Genomic DNA, 27,794 nt, shown 5'->3' with positions numbered 1-27,794 from the left:
GTCTCAATCACATTTATAATTTTATAAATGGCAAAGATGAAATGAAAAATCGGGGAGAACATATTTACAGTATCTTGAAGAAGGAATTTATATAACAAGTGAAAAAATTGAATGAAAACATAAAAGAGAAACCATTCCATAAATAGGATTTCATACCACACACACACACACAGAGGGTCTCCAAGTTGATATCTGTAGGCTACAGATAGAATTTTCAACACAGTTTCTTGTGAAGACTGACAAGCTATTTCCAAAATTCATAAATTCAAAGGCCCAAAGGTTAAAACAAACAAAAAAACTCTCCTTAAGTAAAAAGGGACCACATTTGACCCAGCGATACCACTCCTGGGAATATATCCCAGAGAGGCAAAAATGTGTAGCCGAAGTGACATCTGCACTTGTTTGTTCATTGCAGCACTCTTTACAGTAGCCAGAAACTGGAAGAGACCTGAGTGCCCAAGAACAGATGACTGGTTAAAGAAACTTTGGTACATCTACACAATGGAGTACTATGTAGCTCTTAGAAAAGATGAAGTCATGAAATTTACATACAAGTGGTACAATATGGAAAGTATCATGCTAAGCGAAATGAGTCAGAAAGAGAGGGATAGACATAGATTGCATTCATCTGGGGGATATAAAATAACAAAATATGAGATTAATACCCAAGAATAGCTGAGATCAACACCAGGAGGATTACTCCATAGCTTAGAGGCCAGCCGGGTATTCTAGGGGAAAGGACAGTTCAGATGGAGAAGGGAACACCAAATGGAGGGTGTTTGAAGGATCCTCCCAGGAGGGGAGATGCAGGTTGAAAGTAGACTGGACTGAACATGTTTGCCACTCAATGCCTCTTTTGCTGATCACAACACCCAAAAGGAGAGAGAGAACAAAAGGGAATGCCCTGCCACAGTGGCGGGGGGATATTATCCTGGTGGTGGAAAATGGGCACTGGTGGAGGGATGGGTATTTGATCATGGTATGACCAAAATCCAAGCACAAAAATTTGTAAATCTACAATTGTACCTCATGGTGTTTCACTAATAATAAAAAAATAATAATAATAAAAAGGGACAGTGAGATATAGCGATATAGCACAGGGTTGACATACAGCTTACTTGGGTTTGCCCCAGAAAGATGTGTTATGATTCCTAGAGAAATACCAGGAATAATCCCTGAGCACTGCTGGGTAGAACTCAAAAAAAATTAGTTATCAAAATATATTATTACATTTTAGTCACTCAGATGTGCAGAACTGGCAGAAAAAATGTCCAATGGAATCAAATTAAGAGGCTACAAACTGAACAGGGTCAATATAAACACAGAGGTAGACTTTGCTGTGCTGAAAGGTACACCCACCCCACCCCCTCCAAATCACCTGAAAACTTCATTGGGTTCTAAAAAGTTTTGGGGTCACACCCACCACTGCTCAGGGCTTACTCCTGACTTTTCACTCAGGAATCACTCCTGACACACTCAAGGGACCCTATGCGGTGCTGGGGATAGAACCTGGGTCAGCCATATGCAAGGCATATGCCCTACCCACTGTACTATTACTCTGGCCCCTCACCTGGAAACTTTAAAAGTCACATAACTAGCCCCACCCAAATATAGACAATAAAACATCTCCTAAGATGATGCCCTAGACACTGTCACTACAGAAACTCTGAAGACAGAACAACATCCACTATTCACTGGACAAAGGGAAGGTACCACTTGAACCCAACTTTGAATCTATGGATGAACCTACCCCTTTTCTGCATGGCTGGTGGGAAAAGAACCTCGCTCTTCCGAAGAATGACCTTGTATTCAGTGACCTGGGCTTCCTCTAGGGCCTCTGTGGAAGACCAGGTCTGCAAAGAGCCACGTGTCATCCAAGCAGGGCTCACCTGTACAGCGTCAGCTGAGAAGGAAGCAAGAGATGGGTATCTGGGATCTGGTCAAACGTGGTTCAACACTGGTGCCAGGCCTGGGTGGGGGTAAAGGGACGAAGTGGCCCCAGCTCGGTCATGGTCATCCTTAGCATACAGTCTGACAAACTCTAATGCAAGACAAGGTCACTCTGTGAGGAAGTGAAACAACATGAGACCACACCTTTGTGAACGCACATAGAACCTGCATGAGGCCACAGGTCCAGACCCTCTTTCACTCAGCCTCCTCACTGGTGTCAATTTCTGTCTTGACGTCCTGCATTTCACTGCATGATCACTGCAGATTTTATGCCTTCTTTTCTTGCAAAAAAAAAAAAATGGGGTGCGCTCATTATGTGAGTCGTTAAACCTGTGCCTATGCTACTTAAAAATAACGTGCAATGATTATTCAGTGAAATTCGTGCAATGATTATTCAGTGAAATTCAATAGTCAGCCCTCCTGCGTAGGATTACATTAAAATATCCATTCAAGCGCTTGCCCCTCCTTTCAGGAAACCACCCAAAAGTGAATCAGTCTCTGAACTCTCCCTGACCTGACAAAACACACTCAACTCCTAACCCGCTTACAAGGGAGTACCCAAGTTCCCTAAAGTGGGGGTCCTTGTGTGTGACCTCCGCGCAGTAAGCTTCCAAACCAACTTGTTCAAACACAGGAGTGTTCCTGGGCTTGCTGACTGAAGCTTCCGTCACCATTTTAGCATTTCAGAGTAAAGGGAAACAGGCCAATGGTTAAACTACGAATGAAATTCCCACATGGGGTAAGATGAACTCATGCACATAACCTTCAAACAGGGAGAGAAGAACAATATCCTTCTCTGAGGTTTGCCAAGTGCCTTGAGGCTGTTGGAAATAAGGCAAGATTTAAGGTCAATTTCAAAGCAAGATCAGCAAATAAGTCTAAATTTTTCTGTTTACTTTCTGATCTGCTTGATAACTTGAGCATTGGGAAGAGGTGTTGTAAGGAGAAAGCATACCCAGGACAGTAAACTGTCTTTTCAATTAACAAAAATTGAGGTTATCACTGATAGGGCATGATTCTCACCTGAATCTGCAGTGCATATATTTCAAAACTCTTAGTGGATGTTTGCAACCACAGATAGTACTAAACCTATCCATGTTGCATTCCTATGATAAAAGTTTTATTGTAAATTAGGCACAGTAAGATTAACAGCACAACAAAAAGTCAGAAAATTATGATCGACTATAAACATACAATCGTAAGTACCAAATTATCTTTCTGTGCATAGTATTTTTTTTTATTTGGGGTGGAGGGGACACACCCTACAGTGCTCAGGGCTTATTACTGAGTCTACATTCTGGAATCACTCCTGGCTGGGCTCCAGGGGACTATATAAGATTCTGGGATACAACCCAGGAAGATTATGTGCAAGACAAGCGCTTAATCCAGAATCCAGTGACAACTGCCCCATTACCCCGATCGCCTCTAGTGCCTTCTGCTGATGCCATTCAGCCTTATTTTGTCCCCCCCCCACAACACTGATATATTTTTTTTTAAAGTTCAAAACAAATTGCAGTGTGTGTGTGGCATTCCTGGCGCAATGGCTAGGCACAGGACCGACAAGACAGCAGGATTTGTTATCACTATAATTATTGTTTAGGAAGCACAGGGACAGAGCCAGAGAGAAAAAAAAACACTGAGTTTTTAAAACAGGTGGTCTCTTCTCCAACACATGAGGCAGGCTTCCAAACCACTGTGTCCTTGGGTGTTAGCCTCATGATATTTTATGTTCCACAAATAGGTGCAATCATTTTATGTCCTCCCTCTCTCTCTGACTCATTTCATTTAGCATGCTACTCTCCACCTCCATCCACTTATAAGCAAATTTTATGACTTCATCTTTTCTAACAGCCGCATAGTATGTATTGCATTGTGTTCAATCACTGAAACTCAATGACTGAAACTTTCGTAGCTATATCTCACGGAGATTCGATTAAAAAAAGAAAATAAAACACTCAGGGTGGGAGAAGCACCCCAGTCCGGCCTCCAGGAGTGAAACACTCATCCCCCGCCTTTGAAAAGCAGGATTCTGACAGTTCATGCTCCTGCCCCAGGAGGGGGGGCGGGGTCCTCCTCGCTGCGACCCCCGCCCCGCCGCCAGCTCGCCCGGTCTCAGTCGGTTCTCAGAACACGCTCCATCACCTGGTTCCCAGGAACTCAGATTGCGCAGTGGTCTCGTCATCATCGACCAGGGCTCGCAGACGCGGGCGACAGGGCAGGACCCGACCTCTGACCCCCACCCCCTGCCTCCCCTGTCCCCCCTCCGCCCCTCCCCGGACCCCGCGCCCCACTTGGCCAGACTCATTTTCATAATCCTCTCAGGCCCCTGACCTAGAAGGGGGCCTGATCATATAAGGAAAATACTGCGGGCTCACGTAGGGGGGGCTGCAGAGGGGCCCGGGAGAGTCCCTACGCTGCCATTCCCGGGTCCAACGATACCGCCCGCCGCCAGGCCCGAGCGTCGGTCTGCGCAGGCGCGACCTCCTGAGCGAGGGCTTTAGCCAATCCGCCCGCGCCCCGCCCGCCCACTCACCCAACTTCCGGCCCCGCCCACCCCCGCCAGGCCACGCCCTCTCTCAGGCCACGCCCGCCCGCAAAGAGCTGCGGCCTCTTCTGTGCTTCTTGGCCCTGGCAACAAAGTCTCCAACAAATCTTTCTGCGGGGCCAACTACGCGCCGACGGGGGCGAGGGGCTGCGTTAGCTCTGACGAGACCCAGGAGAGTCGGGGGGAAATGGTTCTCTCGGGCTCAGGGTAGCTTTGCCCGGGGAGCTCAGGCCCCCCGGGTGCCCCCAGCCCCGGGGGATGACGCGGGAGGGCGCAGCATCCTGCTTGCAGAACGGGCCTCGCTGGCCTGCGACGCGCCGCGCGGGGCGCGGGCGGATCTGGGTGAAAGTGCAGGGGTGTGGCGTCCAGGGCGCCGCCCACCCCACTTTTAAGGTCCCGTGTGGGCCGGCGGCCCCTTGACAGACGCGGGACGAAGGCCGAGCTTGCGCGTCGTGTTGCCCCACCATGGCCCTGCTCCGAGGTGAGCGCCGCAGCCTCTGCTCCCCCCGGGCCCCTCTCGGCCCTCCTGCGGCTGGCCAGGCCGCGCCCGGGGGCCCAGCAGCCGCGAGACCGGCCCGAGCAGAACCCCCAGCTGGCAGGCTCTGGACGCCGCGCTCGAGCCCGCGGTCCACCTGCTGTTGACCTTGAAGGGCATTGCCCTGCGCGCAGGACTGACCCTCTCCCCACGCCAGTCGAACTGGACGGCGGCCGGACAGGGGTGCGGGGGGGGGGGGTGTGCACCCCCGCCGCGCGCCCCGCTGCCCCGGACTGGCCTCCGGGCGGGTTCCGGCTTGCAGGGAGCGACTCCTGATCTGTCCTGGGGTCGCCTGGGCATTGCTGCTCCGCACGACCCGCTCCCGCAGTGCCCAGTGCCCGGCGCTCGGAAGCCCAGCCTCGTGCCTTGATGCCTTTCCGTTCCTGTCTGGCTGCAGTGGCTCTCGGAAGGCGCAGTCTTCACGCCCATAAGTTTTATGAGGATTAGCTGTTTGATGTGAACTCCTAGTCTCTCTCTCTCTCTCTCTCACCCAGGCCCACGGCCGGTGGGATTTTCGTTTTTAAGGGACAAGCCCCACCAGCCGCCCCCCAAGTTTATAAAGGAGCCGAGAGGGTTGCACCCAGCGCGCACTGCTCAGCGCTGCGGGGTTGCGAGGGATTTGACTCCTGGAACTGCAATGGAGTAGCTGCAGATTTTCTTCTCTCGCCTGCCTGAAATTCTTTTGCAGCGGCGGAGCTAACTAAATGAGTGTTTATTTCATCGAAAATAAGAGTGCAGGAAAGACAGCGCGATTGCTGTTTCTCTTCTGGTTTTCTAGTTGAAAGTCACATCAGCCTTTGGCTTGTTTGGGTCACCGAGTTCTCTCTGGCATTTTCACTGTTTTCGGTCTTGGGAAATCTTTACTTTCTGAATTTGTAGCCTTTTGAAATTTGCACGCTTTTGGTTGGTATTTAAGAAAGTGTTTCGGTTTTAGGCCTTTAATAATATCAGATCAAATAAGTATTGACATAGTATGTAGTAGTGGGGTGGGGGGGCTTGTCTATAGTCTTTTTATCTGTACATCCAGATTCTTTTAAAAACTACTGTGTGATCGCATTTCTCCTAATCAGAATTATTATTTTGTTAGCTCTGCTCAGGCTGTATGGTCTAGGAGCTCCAAGTAGGCCAAAGGTGAAGGAATGGGAGCATTCTCGCTTTTGTTTTCATACTAATACACTGTCACCAAATTCTCATCTCTGTCCACTGGTATTGCTCCGTTAAATAGAAAATACACCCTTTTATACCATGAAATGACAGAAGAGAAACTCATCAGAGAAAATTTATGGAGAGACAGAAGGTTAGCCAGCTTTTGGTAAGCCTGTTGGCTATCTGAATCATTTCCAATCAAGGATGAAGTTTGTATTTTTTCCCTTTGAAGATATTTTGTTTAATTTGCCAAATGGTGTGTTAAAATTTATTCTTTGGGTTCGATTTCCACGCCCCTCTTGGCAAGCCCGGCAGGCTATCAAGAGTATCTCGCCCTCGAGGCAAGGCCTGGCAAGCTACCCCTGACTATTCAATATGCCAAACACTGTAACAAGAAGTCTCAAAATGGAGCCCACTGGAGCAAATCCATGAAAAATGGGAGGACAGTGTTTGTGTTTCAGGGTTACTCTGATTAAATCATGAACAGATCTGGAAATGTTTCAGCTATTCACACTTTTTTCTCTACACAGTCTGCTCAATTATGTTTCAGTCCTTGAAGTTTTCTCCCTATTTGTTTATTTATTTTGTCTGTTGAGCCACAACCTGTGGTGCGCAGGGCATATTCTTAGCTCTGTTCTCAAGGATCACTCCTGGCAGTACAAATGGGGCTGTATAGGGTGCTGGGGATTCCGTGGGTGGCCACATAGGAGGCAAGTGTCCTACCCACTGTACTCTCTCTCCGGCCCCCTTCTTTTCTTTTTTTTTAAAAAAAAAAGTTTTAGATTGGCTTGCTCTTCAAGCTGCGTTCTCACTTGCTTTTTTCTATGATAGCACAGCGGGTAGGGCGTCTGCCTTGCACGCAGCCAACATGGCCGACCCAGTTCGATTCCTCCGCCCCTCTCGGAGAGCCCGGCAAGCTACCGAGAGTATTCGATATGCCAGACACAGTAACAACAAAGTCTCCAATGGAGACGTTACTGGGCCCGCTCAATCGACGATCAACGGGAGGGCCTTTACTTACTTTACTTACTTTGTTTACTTATCTCCACTCTGGAGAAGCCTGTGTTCTCTCTTGAACACTTGCTTCTCTCTTTCTCTCCCCTCCCATCTTTCTAAATAAGTTTTAATAAAAAACTATCTTGCTTCACAAGAATAATAATTTTTAAAATAATAATAATAAAATTTTAAGTAGTTTTAGGTTTCATAGAAAGACTCAGCAGAAAGTATTCCCAAGCCAAAAGAAGTGGGGAATGAGGTGGAGAGAAAACATTCCCATATGTATCCCTCATCTTACACACACCCCCCCCCAGGAAAAACCCTACTATTAATAATGTGCACTAGTGTGATTCATCTGTCACAATTGCTGTGGGACACAGTGACAATTGTTAACTGATATTATCTTACTGTTCTCAGGTTTTGAAGTGTACTGCCCTCCCGTTGTTCATCGATTTGCTCGAGCGGGCCCAGTAACGTCTCCATTGTGAGACTTCTTGTTACTGTGTTTGGCATATTGAATACTCTTGGTAGCTTGCCAGGCTCTCCATGAGGGGCGGAGGAATCGAACCCAGCTCGGTCGGGCTGGCTGCGCGCAAGGCAAATGCCCTACCGCTGTGCTCTCACTCCAGCCAGAGGAAACTCTGGTGGAGGTCCGTAGCGGTCCTGACGTGCTTTTGAAATGTAAAGTGATATTTATCTCCCAGTCCAGCATCCTCGGGAGTAGTGTAAACATGCACATACAGGCGTCTCTGTGGACATAAGTCTTCAGCTCTTATGGCTGAATGTAAAGGAAGGGGGTTGCTGAATCATATGTGTAGAATAATGTTACATTTTCATTTTGTAAGACACTGAAAAAATGGTTTTCAATGTGACTATTGCATTTTTTTTCATACCCACCCCCAATGAATGAATGATAATTTCTGTTGCATTATAACCTTACCAACATTTGGTGCTCTCTGAGTTTTGGGGTTTTGGGTTAGTTTTGGTATTTGGGCCACACCTGGCAGTGCTCAGGGATTGCTCCTGACTCTGCGCCCAGGTATCACTTCTGAGACCAGTGCTCAGGAGACTGCATAGGATAGCGGGGATCCAACCCAGGTCTGCCACGTGCAAGGCAAAGGCCCTACCCACTGTACAGTCTTGCCAGCCCCTGAGTTCTGTGATTTAGCCATTCTAATAGTTACGTAGTGTCATCTGATTGCTATCTGAATTTGCAGTTCCTAATGCTATCTGATAGCATTGGGGGTGGTCTGCTTTTAGTGTGGGGGCCACACCTAGCAGTGCTCTTGGACTATTTCCAGCTCTGCTGAAGGGTAGGTCTTGGTTCTGGTTATTTGATTTTGGGGACCACACCCAGTGGTGCTCAGGGATTACTCCTGGCCCTGCACTCAGGGATCATTCCTGATGGCTTGGGGGACCATATAGGTTGTTAGGGATTGAACCTGCCTCAGCTAAGTTCAAGACAAATGCCCCACACTCTGTTTTGTCTCTCCAACTCCTGAAGGGTAGGTCATGGAAGTGATCCTGGAGGTGTGGTGGGAGAAGCCGTGTGGTGCTGGGAACTGAATAGAGGTCTCCTTGGTGCAAAGCATGTGCTCTAGCCATTGAGCTTTCTCTCTGGCCCCTGAGCATCCTTTCATATGACTATTTGACATCTGTGTGTCATCTCTGATGAGGTATCTTTTCAGACTTTTGTCGTATGTAGTGGTGCTTAGGGCTTATTCCTGGCTCTGTGCTTAAGGGGTCACTCCTTGCAGGAAGGACTCAGGGGACCAAATATGGTTCTGGGGATCAAACCAGGGTCAGCTTTGTGCCAGGCAAGAACTGGCACAAACACAGTACTACCTCTCTAGGCCATTTGTTCAGATTTTCTTTTGACCATTTTTTTAAACCTTGTTTAAAATTTGAGTTTTAAAATTTGTTGTCTATTTAGGATAATTATTTTAAAAATACTTTCTTCCAGCCAGTGACTTTTCATTATTTTAATAGAGTGTTTTGCAAAGCCAGAATTCTTAATTTTAAAGAAGTTCCAGGGGCTGGAGCGATAGCACAGCAGGTAGGAGGTTTGCCTTGCACGCAGCCAACATGGCCAACACAGGTTCGATTCCCAGCATCCCATATGGTCCCCCGAGCACCGCCAGGAGCAATTCCTGAGTGCATGAGCCAGGAGTAACCCCTGAGAATTGCTGGGTGTGACCCAAAAAGCAAAAAAAAAAGTTTCATATGTCAGTTTTTTATGTTGTAGATCATGCTTTGATATTATATATGAAAACTTGTCACAAGGTCTAAGGTCACCTAGATTTTATCCTATGGGTTTTTCTATAAGTTTGATAACTCTGCACTGTATATTAACACTTATGGTGTAGTTTGAGTTGGCTTGTATGAAAGGATATCAAGGTCTGTGTCTCGAGTCTTTTCTAGTTGTTCCAGAACCTTATGTTGAAAGGACTCTTGTATCTCTGTTGAATCACTTTTGCACCATTGCCAGACATGAGGTCTTGCCCCTGGTTTTTATCTTTATTTATTGCCCTTCAAGTTGGATAATTTTGTTATTGGCTAATTTTGTTCTTCCTTCCTTCCTTCCTTCCTTCCTTCCTTCCTTCCTTTCTTTCTTTCTTTCTTTCTTTCTTTCTTTCTCGCACTCTCTCTGTTTCCTATTGGGCATTATAGTTTGCAATACAGGTGCTGAAATGTGATCATGTTTGTCCCTTTGCCTCCATTCAGCATTCAGTTCTTGTACAGAGAGATCATTGGCAATCATGATAGTGGTCCCTTCTCTATACCAGCTGCCCTCTCTAGCACCACTTGTGGCGAGCTTCCAACCTTCCCACCGTGAACCATTCCTCTGTCCCTTGTTTCTGCTGTCATTGGGTATTAGGAGCTTAAATCTTTTGTCCTCCAAGCTTTACTTTCTTCTTTTTTTTTTCCCCGTGGGGAGGTGGAAAGTGGTTGGGGAGGGCCTCCCAAGTAGCCCTTAGGAGGCCTGGAAGGAAGGGTGCCCTCCTGATTCTCCACCAGCTTGGCCAGAGGCTCACTGTGATTGCTTAAGGATATTGTGCCTCTGGGGCCCTACAGCTCTATGGATCTTGTGGATTCCAGCAGTACTTGAAGGCTGTGCCCGGAGGTGCTCATGTGGTGCCAGATATCAGACTAGAGCCAGCTACCTGGAAGGCATACACTTTAATTCCCACGCTGCCTCTCTGGCCCCTCAATTCTGAATTCAATCTCAGCCTTAACTGAGATGCTTGTTGCCAACTCTGTGTATGCCTAGTTAGGGCGTTGGGTGGATACTTAGGGTTCATGTGTAAGATGCAGACTCCCGCCTAGTGGTGCTCTGCTCTCCTAGTTTCTGCTTCTCCTTGCATTAACCGGTTGCATAGAACTCCATCCTTGGATTCTTCAAGCCAGTGAGACTGAGTTCCCAAGTTCTAGCCTCTCCCATGCAGTGTGGACAGCTGGCTGGCCTTCAAGCTAGGGGCTATAAATAAGTCAGACGCTCATCCTCATGTTCTTCTCCCATATCTGTCTGGCTTCGTTCTCTGAGGCATTCTGGCCGTCATTCTTTATATTGTCATCGCTCTAGGCTGGAGAAGTAGATAGGAACATGCTAGGCTAGACCAGTAGCCAGACTTCTCCTTAGGAAAAGAGCATGAGATAAAGAGCAATGAAAGAAGTCAGCTCTGTAAAAATGGGCAGAGACCATTAACATCTATTGGTATACAATGAAATACTATGCAGCTGTTAGAAAGGGTGAAGTCATGAAATTTGCAAACAAGTGGTTCTACATGGAAAGTATCATGCTAAGTGAAATGAGTCAGAAAGAGAGGGACAGACGTAGAAAGTCTGCACTCATCTGGGGAATATAAAGTAACAGAATGGGAGATGAGCACCTAAGAATAGTTGAGATAAGTACCAGGAGGTCTGCTCCACGGCTTGGAAGTTGGCAGCAGATGCCGGGGCGGGGGAGGGGGGGGGGAAAGGCAGCTCAGATAGAGAAGGGAACACCACGTAAAGGGTATTTGGAGGACTCGCTCAGGATGCGAGATGCGTGCTGAAAGTAGACTATAGACCAAACACCAAACACGATGGCCACTCAATACCTCTGTTGCAAACCACAACACCCTAAAGAAAAGAGAGAGCAAAAGGGAATGCCCTGCCACAGAGGTGGGGCAGGATGGGGGCGATAGGGTGGGGGTTGGGAGGGTTACTGGGATCATTGGAAGTGGAGAATGGGCACTGGTGGAGGGATGGGTGCTCTATCATTGTATAACTGAATCCCAAGCATGAAAGTTTGTAAGTCTACAACTGTACCTCATGGTGTTTCACTAAAAAAAATTAAAATAAATAAAAAGAACATCTAGAGGGCATTCGCAAGGGGGAAGGCATCTTGGCACAGAATAACCCATCTTGTCAGATGAAATGGTATACCAAGTCACTATTTAAGTAGGAACAAAGAAAGAGGCTGAGATGTTCCTTCGCTGGGTTTAATATGTTCCGCCGTGAAGAGATCAGTAAGTATGAACGGAAGGATTATGTTTAAGGATGAAGTGTGGTCTCCATTTCAGTTCAGTGTCCCATAGTTTTTGGTTTTGGTTTTGTTTTTCCTTTAATGAGGAGGGGGAAGGATGTTGGCTAACCTGCTGTGCTTGGGGCTTACTCCTGGCCCTGTGCTCACAGATCACTCCTGGAAGTGCTCAGGGGACCGTAAGGTGCCCTAGATCGAACCCAAGTTGGCTGCATGCAAGGCAAGTGCCTTACCAACTTTACTATCTCTCCGGCCTCAGTTCTCAGTTTTTAGAGAAGATGTGGAAATATGTGCTGAGATTGCTCAGGTATATCCACAGCGCAGCCTGTGAAGTCTTGACTCAGTGAGTGTCCCTATATGGCAAAATTTACCCGGCAGAGTCTTGGGGGAGATTAGATTCCTGGAAAGTGATCAAATGCCTAGCATGTAGTAGTGCCTAATGTTAGTGTGATCTGACTTTGCCTCTGCATGCAGTTCACACCCGTGCTCGTTTTGCTTGGTAAAATCAGTGGGTGCCACTTGTCCACAGAGGTCATGCGTTTGACTAATAACAGTTGAGGGCCTGGTGGCAGGAGAATGCCTTTATTTATTTATTTTTTTATTAGTGAAACGCTGGAGCGATAGCACAGCGGTAGGGCGTTTGCCTTGCACGCAGCCAACATGGCCGACCCGAGTTCGATTCCTCCGCCCCTCTCGGAGAGCCCGGCAAGCTACCGAGAGTATTCGATATGCCAGACACAGTAACAACAAAGTCTCCAATGGAGACGTTACTGGGCCCGCTCGAGCAAATCGATGAACAACGGGAGGGCTTTTACTTTACTTTTTACTTTAGTGAAACACCATGAGGTACAGTTGTAGACTTACAAATTTTTGTGCTTGGGTTTCAGTTATACAATGATCAAGTACCCATCCCTCTACCAGTGCCCATTTTCCACCACCACGGGTCCCAGTATCCCTCCCACCCCCCATCCCCCCCAGGAGGATGCCTTTAAAAGGAATTTTATTTTTGACATGTGCAAAGTCACCAGTTGAACTAATAATGCAAATGTGCCATCTGGGTTTGTATTAGGAAGCTTACAGCTAATCCCCTGGATCCTTGGCAATCGATTAAATGCGGAAAATCGTTATATCCTCAGTGACACCTTATAATAGCATATTAGCAAATACGAATGTCTTTAGAGGACACGACCTGAATTACGGTCAGATCAAAAACTATTAAAAGGATGCTTTTTATTTAGTTGAGAAAGAGCCATTAAGTCGAGTGATTTTACAGGTTAACCGGTTCTGGATACTAGAAGGACTCCCAGTGGCCCATCCTGTGCATTTTACTGTAGCTCAAGTTGTTTGCAACTTGTTGTTTGAGCCTCCTTTTGACTCCTGTAGGAAAACTCAAGTTTTGCCATGGAGATTAGGGAGTGTCTGGTCTCAGGCGACAGGAAGGAATCTCCTACAACTAGGCAGAGTGTAAGTGCCTGACATACTCATACACTGTGTTTCCACTGCAAACCAATGCTGCTCACACTTGGAGAAAGCAAGAATCGGTCTAGCCAGAGGAATTTACCTGGTGGTGTACATACATGTGGTCATTGAGCAAACCGAGAATTCCTGAGACTGCCTCTGTGCATGTGACCTATTCCAGGTATATGTCACAGCAAAAAAAAACAAACAAAAAGTTTTTCAGTTTCCCTAAGTGAAAATTGTTCCTGACACTGAGGGTTCACCCTGGAATTTCTGAGAGCAGCTCGGGGCTGCAGCCTCATCGGTAATGACTCTCAACCCTCCCTGCCATAGGTGTGTTCATCGTGGCCGCCAAGCGGACACCCTTTGGAGCTTATGGAGGTCTCCTGAAGGACTTCTCGGCGACGGACCTGACTGAATTCGCTGCCAAGGCTGCCTTGTCCGCCGGCAAAGTTTCGCCAGAAACCATCGACAGCGTCATCGTTGGCAATGTCATGCAGGTCACTGGGGCAAAGGGGAGGCAGGGGCTTACTCCACCGCTTGCCTCTCATCCCTTTCGAACTGGACTTCCCCCCAGCAAGTCTCGTGGTGAACAGCTGTCAAAGATATTTACAGAGTGCATCAGCCCCAGCCCAGGGGACGTGCCCTGAGATGCCGAGGCCCTGCCCCCCTTCCTCCCAGCACTTTGAGAGTGGGTAAAGGCTTGCAAAGATGGGCACCGTTGTCCAGCTATGGACCCATGACTCAGGTTTTGTTTCTACCAACAACTGAATCTGGGGCCAGGCCCGGCAGCAGAGTATGTGCACTCACATCGCCCATGTAAAGTCCGGGTTCAGTCACTGCACAGGGGGACGGGGGCTGGCTTTGTTTGCAAGTGTGGAGGACCGACTCATGTGGAGGACAGAATAAGCCCTTGTATGGATGTACCGCATTTTTCTTTTCCACTGTTCAGCTGACAGTCTTTCAGGGTAGTTGCCGTGTTTGGGCTACTACGGTGCTGCTCTAGGAGGGGTATTTCATCTGAGCTGTGGAATGCTTCTCCACTTGTCTGATTCTTTGTTTTGTTTGATTCAGGTGAGGGCGGTCATGCCCAGGAAACCCTGTGATGCCAGGTCGCCTCTGTGCAAAGCATGAACTCTGTCCTTTGAGCTCTTGCTCAGACCCTAATTCTTATATTTTTTTTCTAGCAACCTTTTATAGTTTTCAGAATGTGTGGGGGTGTTTTTAATTCTTTTTATTAAATTTATTGCTGTTCTCATTTTTTTCTGAAGTTTCTGGGAATGGAATAGATTGCTTGTTTCACTTATGAAATGTTAATTGCAAGTGTATAGGAACATGGGAGCTGGAGTGATAGCACAGCGGGTAGGGCGTTTGCCTTGCACACGGCCGACCTGTCGACCCAGGTTCGATTCCTCTGCCCCTCTTGGAGAGCCCAGCAAGCTACTGAGAGGATCTCGCCTGCATGGCAATGCCTGGGAAGCTCCCCATGACATATTTGCTATGCCAAACACAGTAACAAGTCTCACAATGGAGACGTTACTGGGACTGCTTGAGCAAATCGATGAACAACGGGGGGACAGTGCTACAGGAACATGATTTTTATTTATTATTTTGTGTCCTGAAACCTTGTTGGGGTCAATCATCCTGATAGTCTTAGTGGTTTCCTGATGGTGTTTTGTAATAACATCATGTCATCTGGGAGGGCCTAGCATCCTCTTCTCCAACCTAGATGTTATTATTTCTTTTTCTTTCCTAAATGCCCTGGATCAACCCTCTTTTATTTAATAAAAGTGGCAAAAAATAGATATTCTTGTCACGTTCATGATACTATCGGGCAAGCACCCAGATTTTCACCATAAACTATGTCAATTCTGGGTGATTTGTAAAGTGCTCCTTTATCAGGTTGAGGGCAGGGGCATCCTTTCCAAATTTGTTGATTTTTTTTTTTCTTTTTGGGTCACACCTGGTGATGCACAGGGGTTACTCCTGGCTCTGCACTCAGGAATTACTCCTGGCGGTGCTCAGGGGACCATATGGGATGCTGGGGATTAAACCCGGCTAGACTGCATGCAAGGCAAATGCCTCTCCACTGTACTATCACTTAGGTCCCAGTATATCTGTTTATTTAAGGACATTTTATATCATCAACATTAAACTCACAACACCTCCTTCTAATGCCTGATGAAGTGTATCTCACACATCTTCTTCATGAGCCACATTACAACTTTCTTCTACTCGGGGACAATAAAAAATATTTAGCATCATACTTGGGGACATTTAAACAGGAAAAGCACAAAAATGCGGGGGAAAAAATTCATACAACCCTAAATAGACTACAAGGATGCTTGTTTCCTCCTCAGCTAGGAAAGTACAAGGGCAACTAGAATTTCCTCCGCTCTGCAGGTCTGCAAATAAGCACAGTAGCTCTGCACATACTGGCTTTGGGATCACAAGTACATTTTCCCAAGGAAGTAACCGTGTAGATATGGAATCCACAAGTACCCATGATCACCTGTACTTTGAACTTCCAGGTTTGTCTAATGCCAGTGGGATGGTACCTTCACCCCCAGCCAGCAGGCGTCAGTCACAGAGGACAAGACAGATAAACACAGAAGACAGACAAACACACGGGGACTGTCCAGGCTTCGGTGTTGCACAGGCAGGCCATTTGTTCGTACCACATTGCTCACTGTTTAAGTTGGCAGAGACATTGGCATACAACAGGCAGGTGAAGAGCCAAGGCTGGGTGTTTCCCAGAGTTAATCAGCGGGCACCCTTTTGAGTATGAAGGGACAGTTTTCCATTTTGTTTTTGCCTATGTTGTCCCTCCATCTAAGACCCTAAATGGTCTATTCTTTCCTGCTATATTATTCCTTATTGGGTATATATTTGCCAAACCTTTGCATTCTTTTTTTTTCTTAACTCTATCTCAGTGAGTCAAAAACCTTTGCATTCTAATACCTAAATTATCTTACCCGGGAACATATCGCATCCTTGGGTTTTTTTAATTAGAGGAACATGAATTCCCACCCATATTTATGTCCTGCTGCCTATAAAGTTCTGGCTGTTAAAGATGCTTCATGTTTTCCGTTCTAGAAAAATCCTAATTTCGGAAGATAGCTTTGTAATAGGAAATAATTAGGAACTTTGCAGGGGCGGGTTCTGGGTAGAGTTTATGAATGTTAGAGCAGCAGAAGGGGAACATCTTTCCTCTCCCTTCTGTTCCAGAATGCTTCAGATGCTGCCAACCTGGCCAGGCACGCCGGGGTGCACGTGGGGGTCCCAGAGAGACCCCAAAGAGAAACCCTAGCAGGTTTATGAACTTTAAGCCTCTTTTAACACATGCGAAAGCTTCCAGCGTTTTGTTTTTATTTGCTTGATGATTTTTTTTGTTCTTGTTTTGGGGTCATACCCGGCTGTGTTCAGGGCTTATTCCTGGCTCTGCACTCAGGGATCACTCCTGGGCATATGAATGGAACCTTATGGGTCCTAAAGATGAAACCCAGCTCCAGGTCAGAGGGCTGCAAGGCAAACCCCCTGCCTGCTGTACTATCACTCCAGTAGGAGCACAGCAAAAAAAAGTTACACAGAAACCCACTAAGCTCAATGAGCAAAAACAATAGCACAGAAGGCTCAACCAGCACAAACCAGCTCCGGATGAAATCCGGAGAGTAACTTTACTAACACTGTTGTGAGATATTTGCTTGAGCGGACCCAGTAACATTTTGAGACTTGTTACTGTGTTTGACGTATCATATACGTCACAGGTAGCTTGCCAGGCTTTGCCGTGCAGGCGAGATACTCTTGGTAGCTTGCCAGGCTCTCAGAGAGAGATGGAGATGTGGGCTGGAGTGATAGTGTAGCAGGTAGGGCATTTGCCTTGCAAGCATCTAACATGGCCGACCTGGGTTCGATTCCTCTGCCCTTTTCGGAGAGCCCGGCAAGCTACCGAGAGTATCTCGCCCGCACGGCAAAGCCTGGCAAGCTACCCGTGATGGATTCGATATTCCAAACACAGTAATAATTGTCACAGTGGAGACATTACTGGGCCCGCTCAAGCAAATTGATGAACAACAGGACAGTGACAGTGACAGTTGTGAGATATATATTGTAACAAGCAATATAAAATAAATTATTTTGTGTCTGCTAAGGAGTAGGCCTGGGGGGCGGGGGGTTGGAACTGGGGACAATAGATCACACAGGTGGTGGGATTGGTGTTGGAACACTGAATACCTGAAAATTCTTTTATGAATAACTTTGTAAATCACAGTGTTTAATCTAAAAAAACACACACGCACAAACCTCCTAACCCTAAACCTCATAGTCTTCGATCACCTCAAATCACTGTTTCATTTAATAAAATACTTCTTTTACCAAACCAGACACTTACTATTAAATAAAGTGACTCCAAAACAAAAAGTCATAGCAAAAGAATCACCAAAGACCAAAGGCCTTTGTGATGCATTAATAATTTTATCCCAGTCAATAAATAAAACATTCAGTGGATTGATGTAATGCTGAGCTCCTCCCCTCTCTATCTCCGAACTCCTGGCCTAGGGAGGTGCCGAATTTGTTGGATTTTAATTTGACAAATGCTGAGTCTATACAAGAGTTCAAAGTAGTACAATGAAAACTCTCAAAAGGTTTTACCTTGAGCAACCAGTTCTATTTTTTTTAATTTTTTAATTTTTATTAGTGAGACACCATGAGGTACAGTTGTAGACATACAAATTTTGTGCTTGGGTTTCAATTATACAATGATCAAATACCCATCCCCCACCAGTGCCCATTTCCCACCACCACGGATCCCAGTATCCCTCCCACCCCCCATCCCCCCATCCCACCCTGCCTCTGTGGCAGGACATTCCCTTTTGGAGCAGCCAGTTCTTTGTATTTTATAAAGTTTGCATTAACACTCTAATAAGAGCTGTTATGACTTTTAAAACAAACAAACAAACAAACAAACAGCTTTCATCTCTCCTGGACCAGCATTTGTTTCACCAGGGAAATGGACTGAGACGCAGAATCTCAACCGGTCTTAGACCAACCTTTGAGAGTCTGTATTTTCACAGGATGTGTTGAGTTTGATCTCATCCTGCTCTGACTTTCCCGACCCCTCTGTTTATTTCTCCCCTCCCCAGTTAGCGGGTCTTGGTCTCAGCTCTGTTGTAGTGACCACGATGTTTTTAGAAGACTCTCTGGGTCCCATGCCCCCGGGCCCCCCACCCCCAACCTTCCTGGTCTGGTTGGTGGGGTTGGAGCTGGGCTGGGAAGTGTCCCTACGCCTCCTGTTAGAGCCTCAGCTAGTTCCTCTGTTGAGGAACATTGAGTCTCTGAGAAAATCCATTCCCACCTGGGGGGGGGGGGGGGGACACGCACCCAGCTGTGCTCAGGGATCACTTCAGGCAGTGCTTGGGGACCTGGGGTGGTGCTAGGTATCCAGCTGAACTTGGCCGCATGCAAGGCAAGCGCCTTAACCGCCCGTGCTATCTCTCTGGCCTCTCTAACCTATTCTGTTTAAAAATTGACTCTGGTTATTTAAAAATTGAATCACAAGAATTTCTAACATGTAATTTAAAAATCGATTGGCATGGGGGGCTGGAGAGATAGCACAGCGGGTAGGGCGTTTGCCTTGCACGTGGCTGACCCAGTTTTGATTCCCAGCATCCCATATGGTCCCCTGAGCACCGCCAGGAGTAACTCCTGAGTGCATTGCCAGGTGTGACCCAAAAAGCAAAAAAAAAAAAAAAAAAAAAAAAAAAATTTGATTGGCATCATTGTAGTTTGACCTAATTTTTTTGTTTGTTGTTTTGTTTGGGGGCCATACCTGGCAGTGCTCAAGGGTTACTCCTGGCTCTGTGCTCAGGAATTACTGCTGGCAGTGCTGGGAGACTGTTGGTGGACCAGGGATTGAACCTCAGGCCAGCCACGTGCAAGGCAAGCTTCCTACCTGCTATGCTCCAGCCCCGAACCAGATCCTCAGCATATGTAGAGAGTTTTTACCCGGGATCCATACAGTTGGTTGGTTTGTTCAGAATGCCAACATTCCCATCAGTGTGGACCCTTTCTTAATTCCTGGGTTCATAGAGGAACGTCTTTCCTTTTCCTTCTGTTCCAGAGCTCTTCAGATGCTGCCTACCTGGCCAGGCACGTCGGGCTGCGCGTGGGGGTCCCCACAGAGACCCCCGCTCTCACCCTCAATAGGCTCTGTGGCTCGGGCTTCCAGTCCATCGTGAGCGGGTGTCAGGTAAGGACCTTCCCTCTCATCTCATCACCTCTGAAAATATGATAGCAGTTATTAGAGGACATGAACAGCCTCTTAAATAATACTGTAGCTTTAAAATATATATAATATTTATTAAGAGAGGTTCTTCTTGGAAAAACATTAACAAGAAGATTTGGTTTTGTATGGGCCACAGCCAACAGTACTTGAGGGACCATATGTGGCATCGGGGATCAAAACTGGGTTGACGTGTGCAAAACAAAGGTTGACCCCTGGACTATTGTGACAGCCCAGAAAAGCTTCTTGAAGTCAATGGTGGGCTTTGAAGAAATTTTAGTTAATGATTCATCCTCTCACAGAGAGATGTAGCTGGTTCATAGAAAGTAGAAGGAGGGTTTCTGGGTGGGATGGAGAGACAATTGGAGGAGGGGGTCGCTATTCAGTAGGTTTGGGGTTTGGTTCAGGAAGATAAAGGCTTCTGGATATGGATGATGGTACGTTGTACAGTGATATAAGGGAACTTGGCTAAAGTGGCACATTTTAAGTCACATTTTGTCACAATTTATTTTTCATTTTGGGGCCACACTCAGAGATGCTTGGGGGTTATTCCCAGTTCTGTGCTTGCGGGTAACTCCCAAGAACTCAAAGGAAGACTCTGAAATTCATTTTTGTCAGCATCTTCCTTTACTCGCCACATAAAAGACAAAGACACGTTAGAATGTGTCATGCACTGCCTTCACATCGTTTTTTAATTTTTATTTTAATTTTTATTTTTTGGTCGTGGTGTGTCTTAAATATTGGCCCTGATTTTCTTTTTTTTTTTTTTAATGCATACAGGTTTTTTTTTTTTTCAATTTAGTTTTGCTTGATGGGCCATACCTGGCGATGCTCAGGGGTTACTCCTGGCTCTGCACTCCAGGAATCACGCCTGGTGGTACTCAGGGGACCATATGGGATACTGGGAATCAAACCCGGGTCGACTGCATACAAGGCAAACTCCCTACCTACTGTGCTACTCTTCTGACCCTGATTTTCTTAGGCTTGCCATCAGTTGAAAAAACTGGGGAAAAAATGAAATGGATTGTTTTGATGGACCCTCTGAGTTAACCCAGTTCTTGCCAATGGGGTCTCCATCAGATTGCTCCATCCATATGCTAATTTTTGCCTGTTTTGGGATTGGAGAGCCCCCACCAGTGCTCAGTGATACTGGGACCTGAGATGCGGGTCAGCCTGTTGGTCCTGGGTTGTACCCAGCATCCAGCCAAACCTGATGGGGGAAGCCATACAGTCCTGGGGATCAAACTCGGGGCTTGTGCCTTTAAGGCCTCTGCTCTGCCTGCGGAGTCACCTCCCCGGTCCTTGCAGTCTCTCCTTTGGTTGTTATTTGGTGGCCGTACCCAGCAGTGCTCAGGGCTTGCCCCTGGCTCTGTGCTCAGGGAACCCTGTGCAGTCCTGGGGGTCGAATCTAGGTCTGTTGCATCCGAGCAAGTCACTTTAGTCCCCGTACTATCTCTCCAGCTCAAGCTGTACATGACTGCCAGATAGTTACACATTTCCTGTTTTTCAAGATTTGTCCTGAATTGGGAATTAACAACCCCTTCCCAGAATGAAGCTAGGATTGGCAACATTTGAAGTGCTTAGTTTTTCCCCTGGGAATCAGCAGGGGAAATTATATCAGCACTTATATCAGCTATACTTTAGCTGTAGTTACTTTCCAGACACTGTGAGCTGCAGTTGAATTTATGTTAAGTTACTGCTTCCTACACCCTTTTAGTTAGATACCTCCAGACACCTCGAAAGGATCTTGTTTTTGCTGTGATTTTCTTTTAAACAGGAAATCTGTGTTAAAGACGCGGAAGTCGTGCTGTGTGGCGGGACCGAAAGCATGAGCCAGGCCCCCTACTGTGTCAGAAACGTGCGTTTCGGAACCAAGTTTGGATCGGATCTCCAGGTTGGAACCCCTCAAGCTTGGAAAATCACTTCTCATACGATTATATACTCCTGGTCGTAATCCCATTTCGGAGAGGGATCTCTGCTTTAAAACCAGTTAGAAACGTATACACTGTCTCAGAACTCTTTCTGTGCTTGCTACTTTGGACATTTTAATTCACATAAAATTAGGCTACCTCAGCACACCCCTGGTGTGTGTGTAACTGAACGCTTCGGGGGATGGTGTAAGGGAAGAAGTGGATCTAGAAGTTAGTCAAAGGTTAAATTAGTTTCTAAGGAAGAGCTGGTTAGCTGGATGATTTGATCAGTACAGTGATTTAAATGAGGTTGTTGTTGTTGTTGTTTGCCATACCCAGTGATGCTCAGGGTTTACTCCTGACTCTGCACTCAGGAATTACTCCTGATGGTGCTCAGGCATCCTTAATGCCAGGAAGCGAACCCACATTGGCCGCATGCAAGGCAAGCACTTTACCCGCTGTACTATCTCTCTAGCTCCTTATCTGGGTTTTATTCCTATTTTCATTGAGTAGATCTGTCTCGGGCTGGAGCTATAGCACAGTGGGTGGGGCTTTGCCTTGCACGCGGCTGACCCGGGTTCGATTCCTCTGCCCCTCTCGGAGAGCCCATAAAGCGACTGAGAGTATCCCGCCTGCACGGCAGAGCCTGGCGAGCTAACGATGATGTATTGGATATGCCAAAAGACAGTAACAGCAGTCTCATAATGGAGATGTTAGCCCGCTCGAACAAATCTATGTACAACGGGAGGACAGTGCTACAGTACAAACAGATCCCTCTCAGGAAACATTCTCTTTGCAAGTAGATGATAGGCTACCTGCCAGTCAGCCGGAAAATTGCCCGCATCCCTCTAAGAAAGTCCACAAACTTCTCAAGGGAAAGGGCATACACGTGGCATGTTGTGTAAGCACGGCATTTTCCACTAGCAGGGATTGGTTTTACATGCTTCACCCAGGAGCTCACCTGGCCACTATATTCAACACTGAGAAGGATGCAATTTAGGAAATATGAGAAGGAATTCTAGGCGCCCATACATTTTTTGCAAGCCTTTGGAGAAATGGGGCACTGGCCCAAGGGCTGACCAAGTGGTCTGCACTGGGGAGCTGGAGAGTGCAGAGCACCTGCTATGCAGAGAGCCTGGTCCGGGTTCTTTTCAACCTCCCTGCAATGGGCAGGACCAGCCACTCCAGCATCCCAGCCGCCCAGGCTTGAAAGCCGCAGAGTCGCTGCCTCCCCACGGAGCAACCCCGACAAATGACACTGGAGGACACTGCACAGGATGTCACCAGGGGGATGGGGTGGGGAGCTTCAGTAGTTATCTCGGGTTCACATCTGCGTTATCACCTGCACACCAAACCCCACTGGCTCTCCTGAGAACCACCCCCCAAGCCCACTGAGAGGGGAATAAGTTCACCTTGGATTGCCATGTTGGATGCTTTTAAAAATAGGCCACAACTAAATCTCCAGGCCGCATGGTGGCAGAGGCCCCGGGCTGTCCCTCCCTGGGTCCCCACTCACCCAGCAGACTGGCTGTCACGCCCACAATTTGTCCCCCGGTTGCCATCTTAGCACACCAACAGCCCTGGCCCAGAGACTCCCAGTTGAATCCCAAAATGCATTAGTGCCATACAGAGATGTCTCTGGAACCCAACCATTTACAATCTAGAAATTTACATTTACAATTGAGGCCGTGCGAGCTCTCGTGATATTCAGAATGAGCAATGGAAAATAAATTATCTAGCGTCTGCCCCTGGCAGGTAGGCTGAAGGATGGTGGAAAGTTTCGAGCAAAACATAATGCCCAAAACTGGAGATAGAGGATTGGGGAAACTGTCTGCCATAGAGGCAGGGTGAAGATTGGAATGTGGGTGATGGAAAATGTGCACTGGAGGAGGGATGGGTGCTCCATCATTGTATGACTGAGTCTCAAACATGAAAGTTTTGTAACTGTATCTCATGGTGATACAATTTTTTTTTAAAAAAAAAGGAAAAAGATAAATAAGCCACATAGGAATCATTGTCACCAGCCTGTCGGTGCCGCTCAGAAAACCCCATCTTACTCTGGGTTCTTGGAACTGGGGTTTAGCAACGGGAGGAAGTGATAGCGCCCGACTCTCCTGGTCACACTGTGGCTGTCCCTTAACAGCTGGAGGACACCCTGTGGGCAGGCCTGACGGATCAGCATGTGAAGCTGCCCATGGGCATCACCGCCGAGAACCTGGCCGCGCAGCACAAGATCAGCCGGGAGGACTGTGACAAGTACGCCCTGCAGTCTCAGCAGCGCTGGAAGGCGGGTCAGTGTCACCGCGCACCCAGGGTCAGCGGGAAGCCTTTACCACCTAAGATGACGGTGACCACGCAGCCGTCTGAACGAGGCCTCTGGGTTTGGGGGGTTTTGTTTCGTATCTCTTTGTAACTGGAACATTCTGGAGGGGAGCCACATCCAGCGGTGCTCAGGGATCACTCCTGGTGGTGCTCAGGGGACCATTGGGGATGCCGGGGGTTGAACCCAGGTCAGCCATGTGCAAGGCAAGCGCCTTCCCCAGGGCCCTTATACATATTTTTTAATTCTACATTTTTAAAACAGCATCTTTCTTATTCTTTTGTTTTTAGATGATCAGATTGAAAAGTTATCTGAGAATTGAAATTATATTAATCAGTACTACTTCTAAAGGTTTTTTTTTTTTTTTGGTGAGGGAGAGAGGGTGGGACCACACCTGGCAGTGCTCAGAAGGTGGGACCACACCCGGCGATGCTCAGGGCTTCTGGCTCTGCACTCAGGAATTACTCCTGGCAGTACTCGGGGGACCATATGGGATGCCGGGGATAGAACCCAGGTCGGCTGTGTGTAAGGCAAACACCCTACCCACTATACTATCTCTCCAGCCCCAGGGTGTTTTTTTTAATGGACCCCCTCTGGACACCTGGAATGTGTCCCAGATGGGGCCTGTGGTCAGTGAAACCCACTGACCACAGGCTTTGGAACATTCCCTCCAGGACAGCTGGCTCGCTGGGGCCGCTGGACAGGGGGGCTGCCCTGAGGCTGGGCATAGTCCCGGGGAAGAGGTACACTCTGGAAAGACCCACAGGGAGAGGCTGACAGCAGTACAGCAGATTGGACATTTGCCTGACACACGGCTGACCCAGGTTCTATCCCTGGAACCCCAAATGGTCCCCCAAGCCCATCAAGAATAAACCCTGGGTCCAGAGTCAGGATTAAGCCCTGAGCAACACCAGATGGAGCCCAAAAACCAAAAGAGAGAAAAAAAAGAAAAATCATGGTTAAAGAAATGTTTCTGTAAGGGTGCTACACACATCTGCATAGATGCGTGCCTGTTTGAATGTCTCCACCAGGCAAAGTGGGTGATATCAGTACCAGTGGCTCGTACGAAAGTCGACCCCAAGGAAAGGCAGAACAGAAGTTCAGCCGAAGCACCCATGATATTCAAAATGAGCAATGGACAATAAATGATCTAGCAGCTGCCCCTGGCAGGCAGGCTTGAATGGTGGTGGGGAAATTCAGACAAAACATAATGCCCAAAATGAGAGAGAGAGTATTGGGGAAATTGCCTGCCACGGAGGCAGGGGTAAGGTTGGGTTGGTGGGGATGTTATACTGGAGACATTGGTGGTGGAAAGTGTGCACTGGTGGAGGGATGGGTGTTCGATCATGATATGGCTGAATCTCGAACGTGAAAGCTTTGTAACTGTATCTCATGGTGATTCAACTAAAAAAAAAGTAATGTGGAGTTCATGCCCCAATCAATCAGCTTAATCAATGACTGAATAAATAGCAATACTCCTACATTAAAAAAAAAAGTTCAACCTAAGAGGGTCGTGTTGGATTTTGTTCCTCGGTTCTCCCCGCCTGGTCCTTACGCTGCCCTTTCTCCTCAGCTAACGATGCCGGCTACTTTAATGAGGAGATGGCACCCATCGAGGTGAAGACGAGGAAGGGGAAACAGACCATGCAAGTGGACGAGCACGCACGGCCCCAGACGACCCTGGAGCAGCTCAACAAACTCCCTCCTGTCTTCAAGAAGGACGGGACGGTCACAGCGGGCAACGCCTCGGTAGGTGGCACCACACGGGAGCTCCAGATCTCCCTGGCAGCAGTGACCACTGCCCCAGGCCAGCCCTGAGTGACTGAGCCTGCCAGGGCTGTTCTCCATCCATCAACTCCGAACAAAATATTTTATCCCTTCGAGGACACACTGCCCGTTGCTTCATCTTTCCCAGACATCAGAGGGCAAACTCTCTGCTTTCTTACTTCATCTTTCGTTTCTTCCTTATGCCTCGGATTCTGCCGTCTTATTTTATGGCTCAATGCATTTTGAAAAAGATATATACAAACATTAGGGCCTAGAGCAATAATGCAGCTGGGAGGACACTTGCCATGCATACCGCCGGCCCAGGTTCAATCCCCGGCATCCCATACTTCTGAATGCAAAGCCAGGAATAACCCCTGAGCACAGCTGGGTGCTCAAAAAAAAAATCTCCTTCATGGACCAAAGAGATAGGACAGAAGGTAGGGTACTTGCACTTTTTTTTGGCATGTGGCCGATGCAGATTTAATCCCCAGCATCCCATATGGTCCCCCAAACCCACCAGGAGTGATCCCTAAGAATAAAGCCAGGCTAAGCCCTGAGCACAGTTGGGTATGGCCTCCAAATCAAAATAAACAAAATCTCCTTCAGGGAGGAGAGATAATACAGGGGTAGAGTGCATGTCTTGCACACACCTGACCCGGGATCAATCCCTGACATCCCATATGGTGCCCCTGAGCCCTGCAGGACTGAGCCCTGAGCACCATGGAGTGTGGCCCCCCCAAACAACAAACCCCTCAATTCCCCGTAGGACACCAGAGCACCACTGGTGGCGTGTGTGGTGCCCGCGCGGCTGCCTGCCCGCTCTCCCAACAGCAGGCTCGGTGCCGCGCCACCTCATGAGACCCGCTGGGTTGGGGAACCAGAGCCCTACAGCCCTGGGGAATTGTCCGGTTTTGTTCCAGGGGGTGTCGGATGGTGCTGGAGCCCTCATCATCGCTAGCGAAGATGCTGTGAAGAAGCACAACTTCACCCCGCTGGCCCGCGTGGTGGGCCACTTTGTTTCTGGCTGCGACCCCTCCATCATGGGTATTGGTGAGTTCACAGTGAAACAAGCCACTTGTGACCCAGTTCCATGGGAGAGTCTGGGCGGTTGGTTTCTGAAGCATCAGGCTCCTCGAGGCCACTCTTGGAGGAAAGGAGATGCAGTCAGCCACTGATAACTGTGACTGCACTCAGCCACTGATAACTGTGACTGCAACAGCCACTGATTCCTGTAACTGCAATCAGCCACTAATGACTATGACTGCAATCAGCCACTGATTCCTGTGACTGCAATAGCCACTGATTCCTGTGACTGCAATCAGTCACTGATAACTGTGACTGCAATCAGTCACTGGTTCCTGTGACTGCAATCAGCCACTCACTACTGTGACTATAATCAGCTGTACCTCAGTGCCAGCACAGACTACACGTGGCTCACGCTTGCATGTAGCTAAATGGACACAAACTGCAGCACCATGTCAGCGTGATAAACAGCCAGACTGTGCAAAGCACAGCGGGAAAGCCATCCTGTAAATTCCCGAGGGCCCCTTTGAGACAGCTCCAATTAACTGGCAAAAAAATAATTGCGGAGACCCAAGATTTCTTTTTCCCCACTGGAAATGGGAGAATGTGGGAGTGGGGGTGGAAGATGAATATTCCCGCTGGGTCTGCCCGTGTCTCATTTCACGTCCCCCCACCCCAGTGCGGGAGGGAGCCTCGCTTGTGAATGAGAAAACTGTGGTGGAGGGAGGCTGTGGCAGAGACCTCAGGGGAGTAAATGCGGGGCAGGGTGGGGACCTGATTCTCTGGCCGCCACTCTTGTCCCTGCTGGGTCAGGCAGTGTGTGCTCATGGTCTCCGCTGCGGGAAGGGATGGGGGTAGGGAGACCTAGCAGGAAAATGAAGCAAATACCGCGTCTCGGCGGACACAGTGCTGACCGACAGCCCCTGGTACATCCTGCAGACAGGGATCATCTTGTCTCAGGATATGCAGATTTGAAGGAAACCAAAAGTGCCTGTTAGCTGGAGGTGCTCCTGGGAACCACGGGTGCCGCTAAATTTTCATAATTCCTTTTTGCAGGGGAACCAATTAGATACCTTACCAACATAAAACTGGTACCCAGCGGCTTTGATTGATGCCACCTGTACCCCCACAGCCCCAAGGGAAAGCCTGTCCCGAATATAGATCCAGACGGGAGAGGGCTGGGATTTCCTGGTAGCTTAGCGAGGCCCCGTGTGCGGACTAACTGGTTTAGGAGGTGGCAAGGGATTGGTTGAGCAGCTGCTGAATGGCCACCTCGGGGGACTTCAGTGTCTGGGTGCCGCTCACAGGACCCCTCGCCGAATGCCCTGACACAGGAGCA

The 27,794-nt window shown here is 47.9% G+C and overlaps 1 protein-coding gene and 2 non-coding genes across 3 annotated transcripts in view; 1 reads left to right on the top strand and 2 right to left on the bottom strand.

Moving 5' to 3' along the window:
- Positions 1-4,057: 4,057 nt before the first annotated feature.
- Positions 4,058-4,141, bottom strand: LOC130045589 (small Cajal body-specific RNA 18). The gene has a single exon (XR_008795573.1). It is a non-coding gene; the product is annotated as a small Cajal body-specific RNA 18 (non-coding RNA).
- A 79-nt stretch (positions 4,142-4,220) lies between these two features.
- On the bottom strand, positions 4,221-4,355 carry LOC130045599 (small Cajal body-specific RNA 17). The gene has a single exon (XR_008795581.1). It is a non-coding gene; the product is annotated as a small Cajal body-specific RNA 17 (non-coding RNA).
- A 464-nt stretch (positions 4,356-4,819) lies between these two features.
- The window catches only part of ACAA2 (acetyl-CoA acyltransferase 2), a 28,532-nt gene continuing 5,557 nt past the window's right edge, over positions 4,820-27,794 (top strand). Inside the window, exons 1-7 of the mRNA XM_056138129.1 lie at positions 4,820-4,976; positions 13,489-13,655; positions 19,274-19,402; positions 21,213-21,329; positions 23,489-23,636; positions 25,239-25,414; positions 26,353-26,482. Of these exons, the coding sequence (XP_055994104.1) occupies positions 4,961-4,976; positions 13,489-13,655; positions 19,274-19,402; positions 21,213-21,329; positions 23,489-23,636; positions 25,239-25,414; positions 26,353-26,482 (883 nt within the window). The 5' untranslated portion in view covers positions 4,820-4,960. The remainder of the gene's footprint in view (positions 4,977-13,488; positions 13,656-19,273; positions 19,403-21,212; positions 21,330-23,488; positions 23,637-25,238; positions 25,415-26,352; positions 26,483-27,794) is intronic.

This window comes from Sorex fumeus, unplaced genomic scaffold, assembly GCF_029834395.1.
Source record: "Sorex fumeus unplaced genomic scaffold, SorFum_2.1 ptg000128l, whole genome shotgun sequence".
Classification (NCBI taxonomy): Eukaryota; Metazoa; Chordata; class Mammalia; order Eulipotyphla; family Soricidae; genus Sorex; species Sorex fumeus.
The sequence above is the reverse complement of the archived record's forward strand: the minus strand, read 5'-3'. Positions and strand labels throughout refer to the sequence as shown.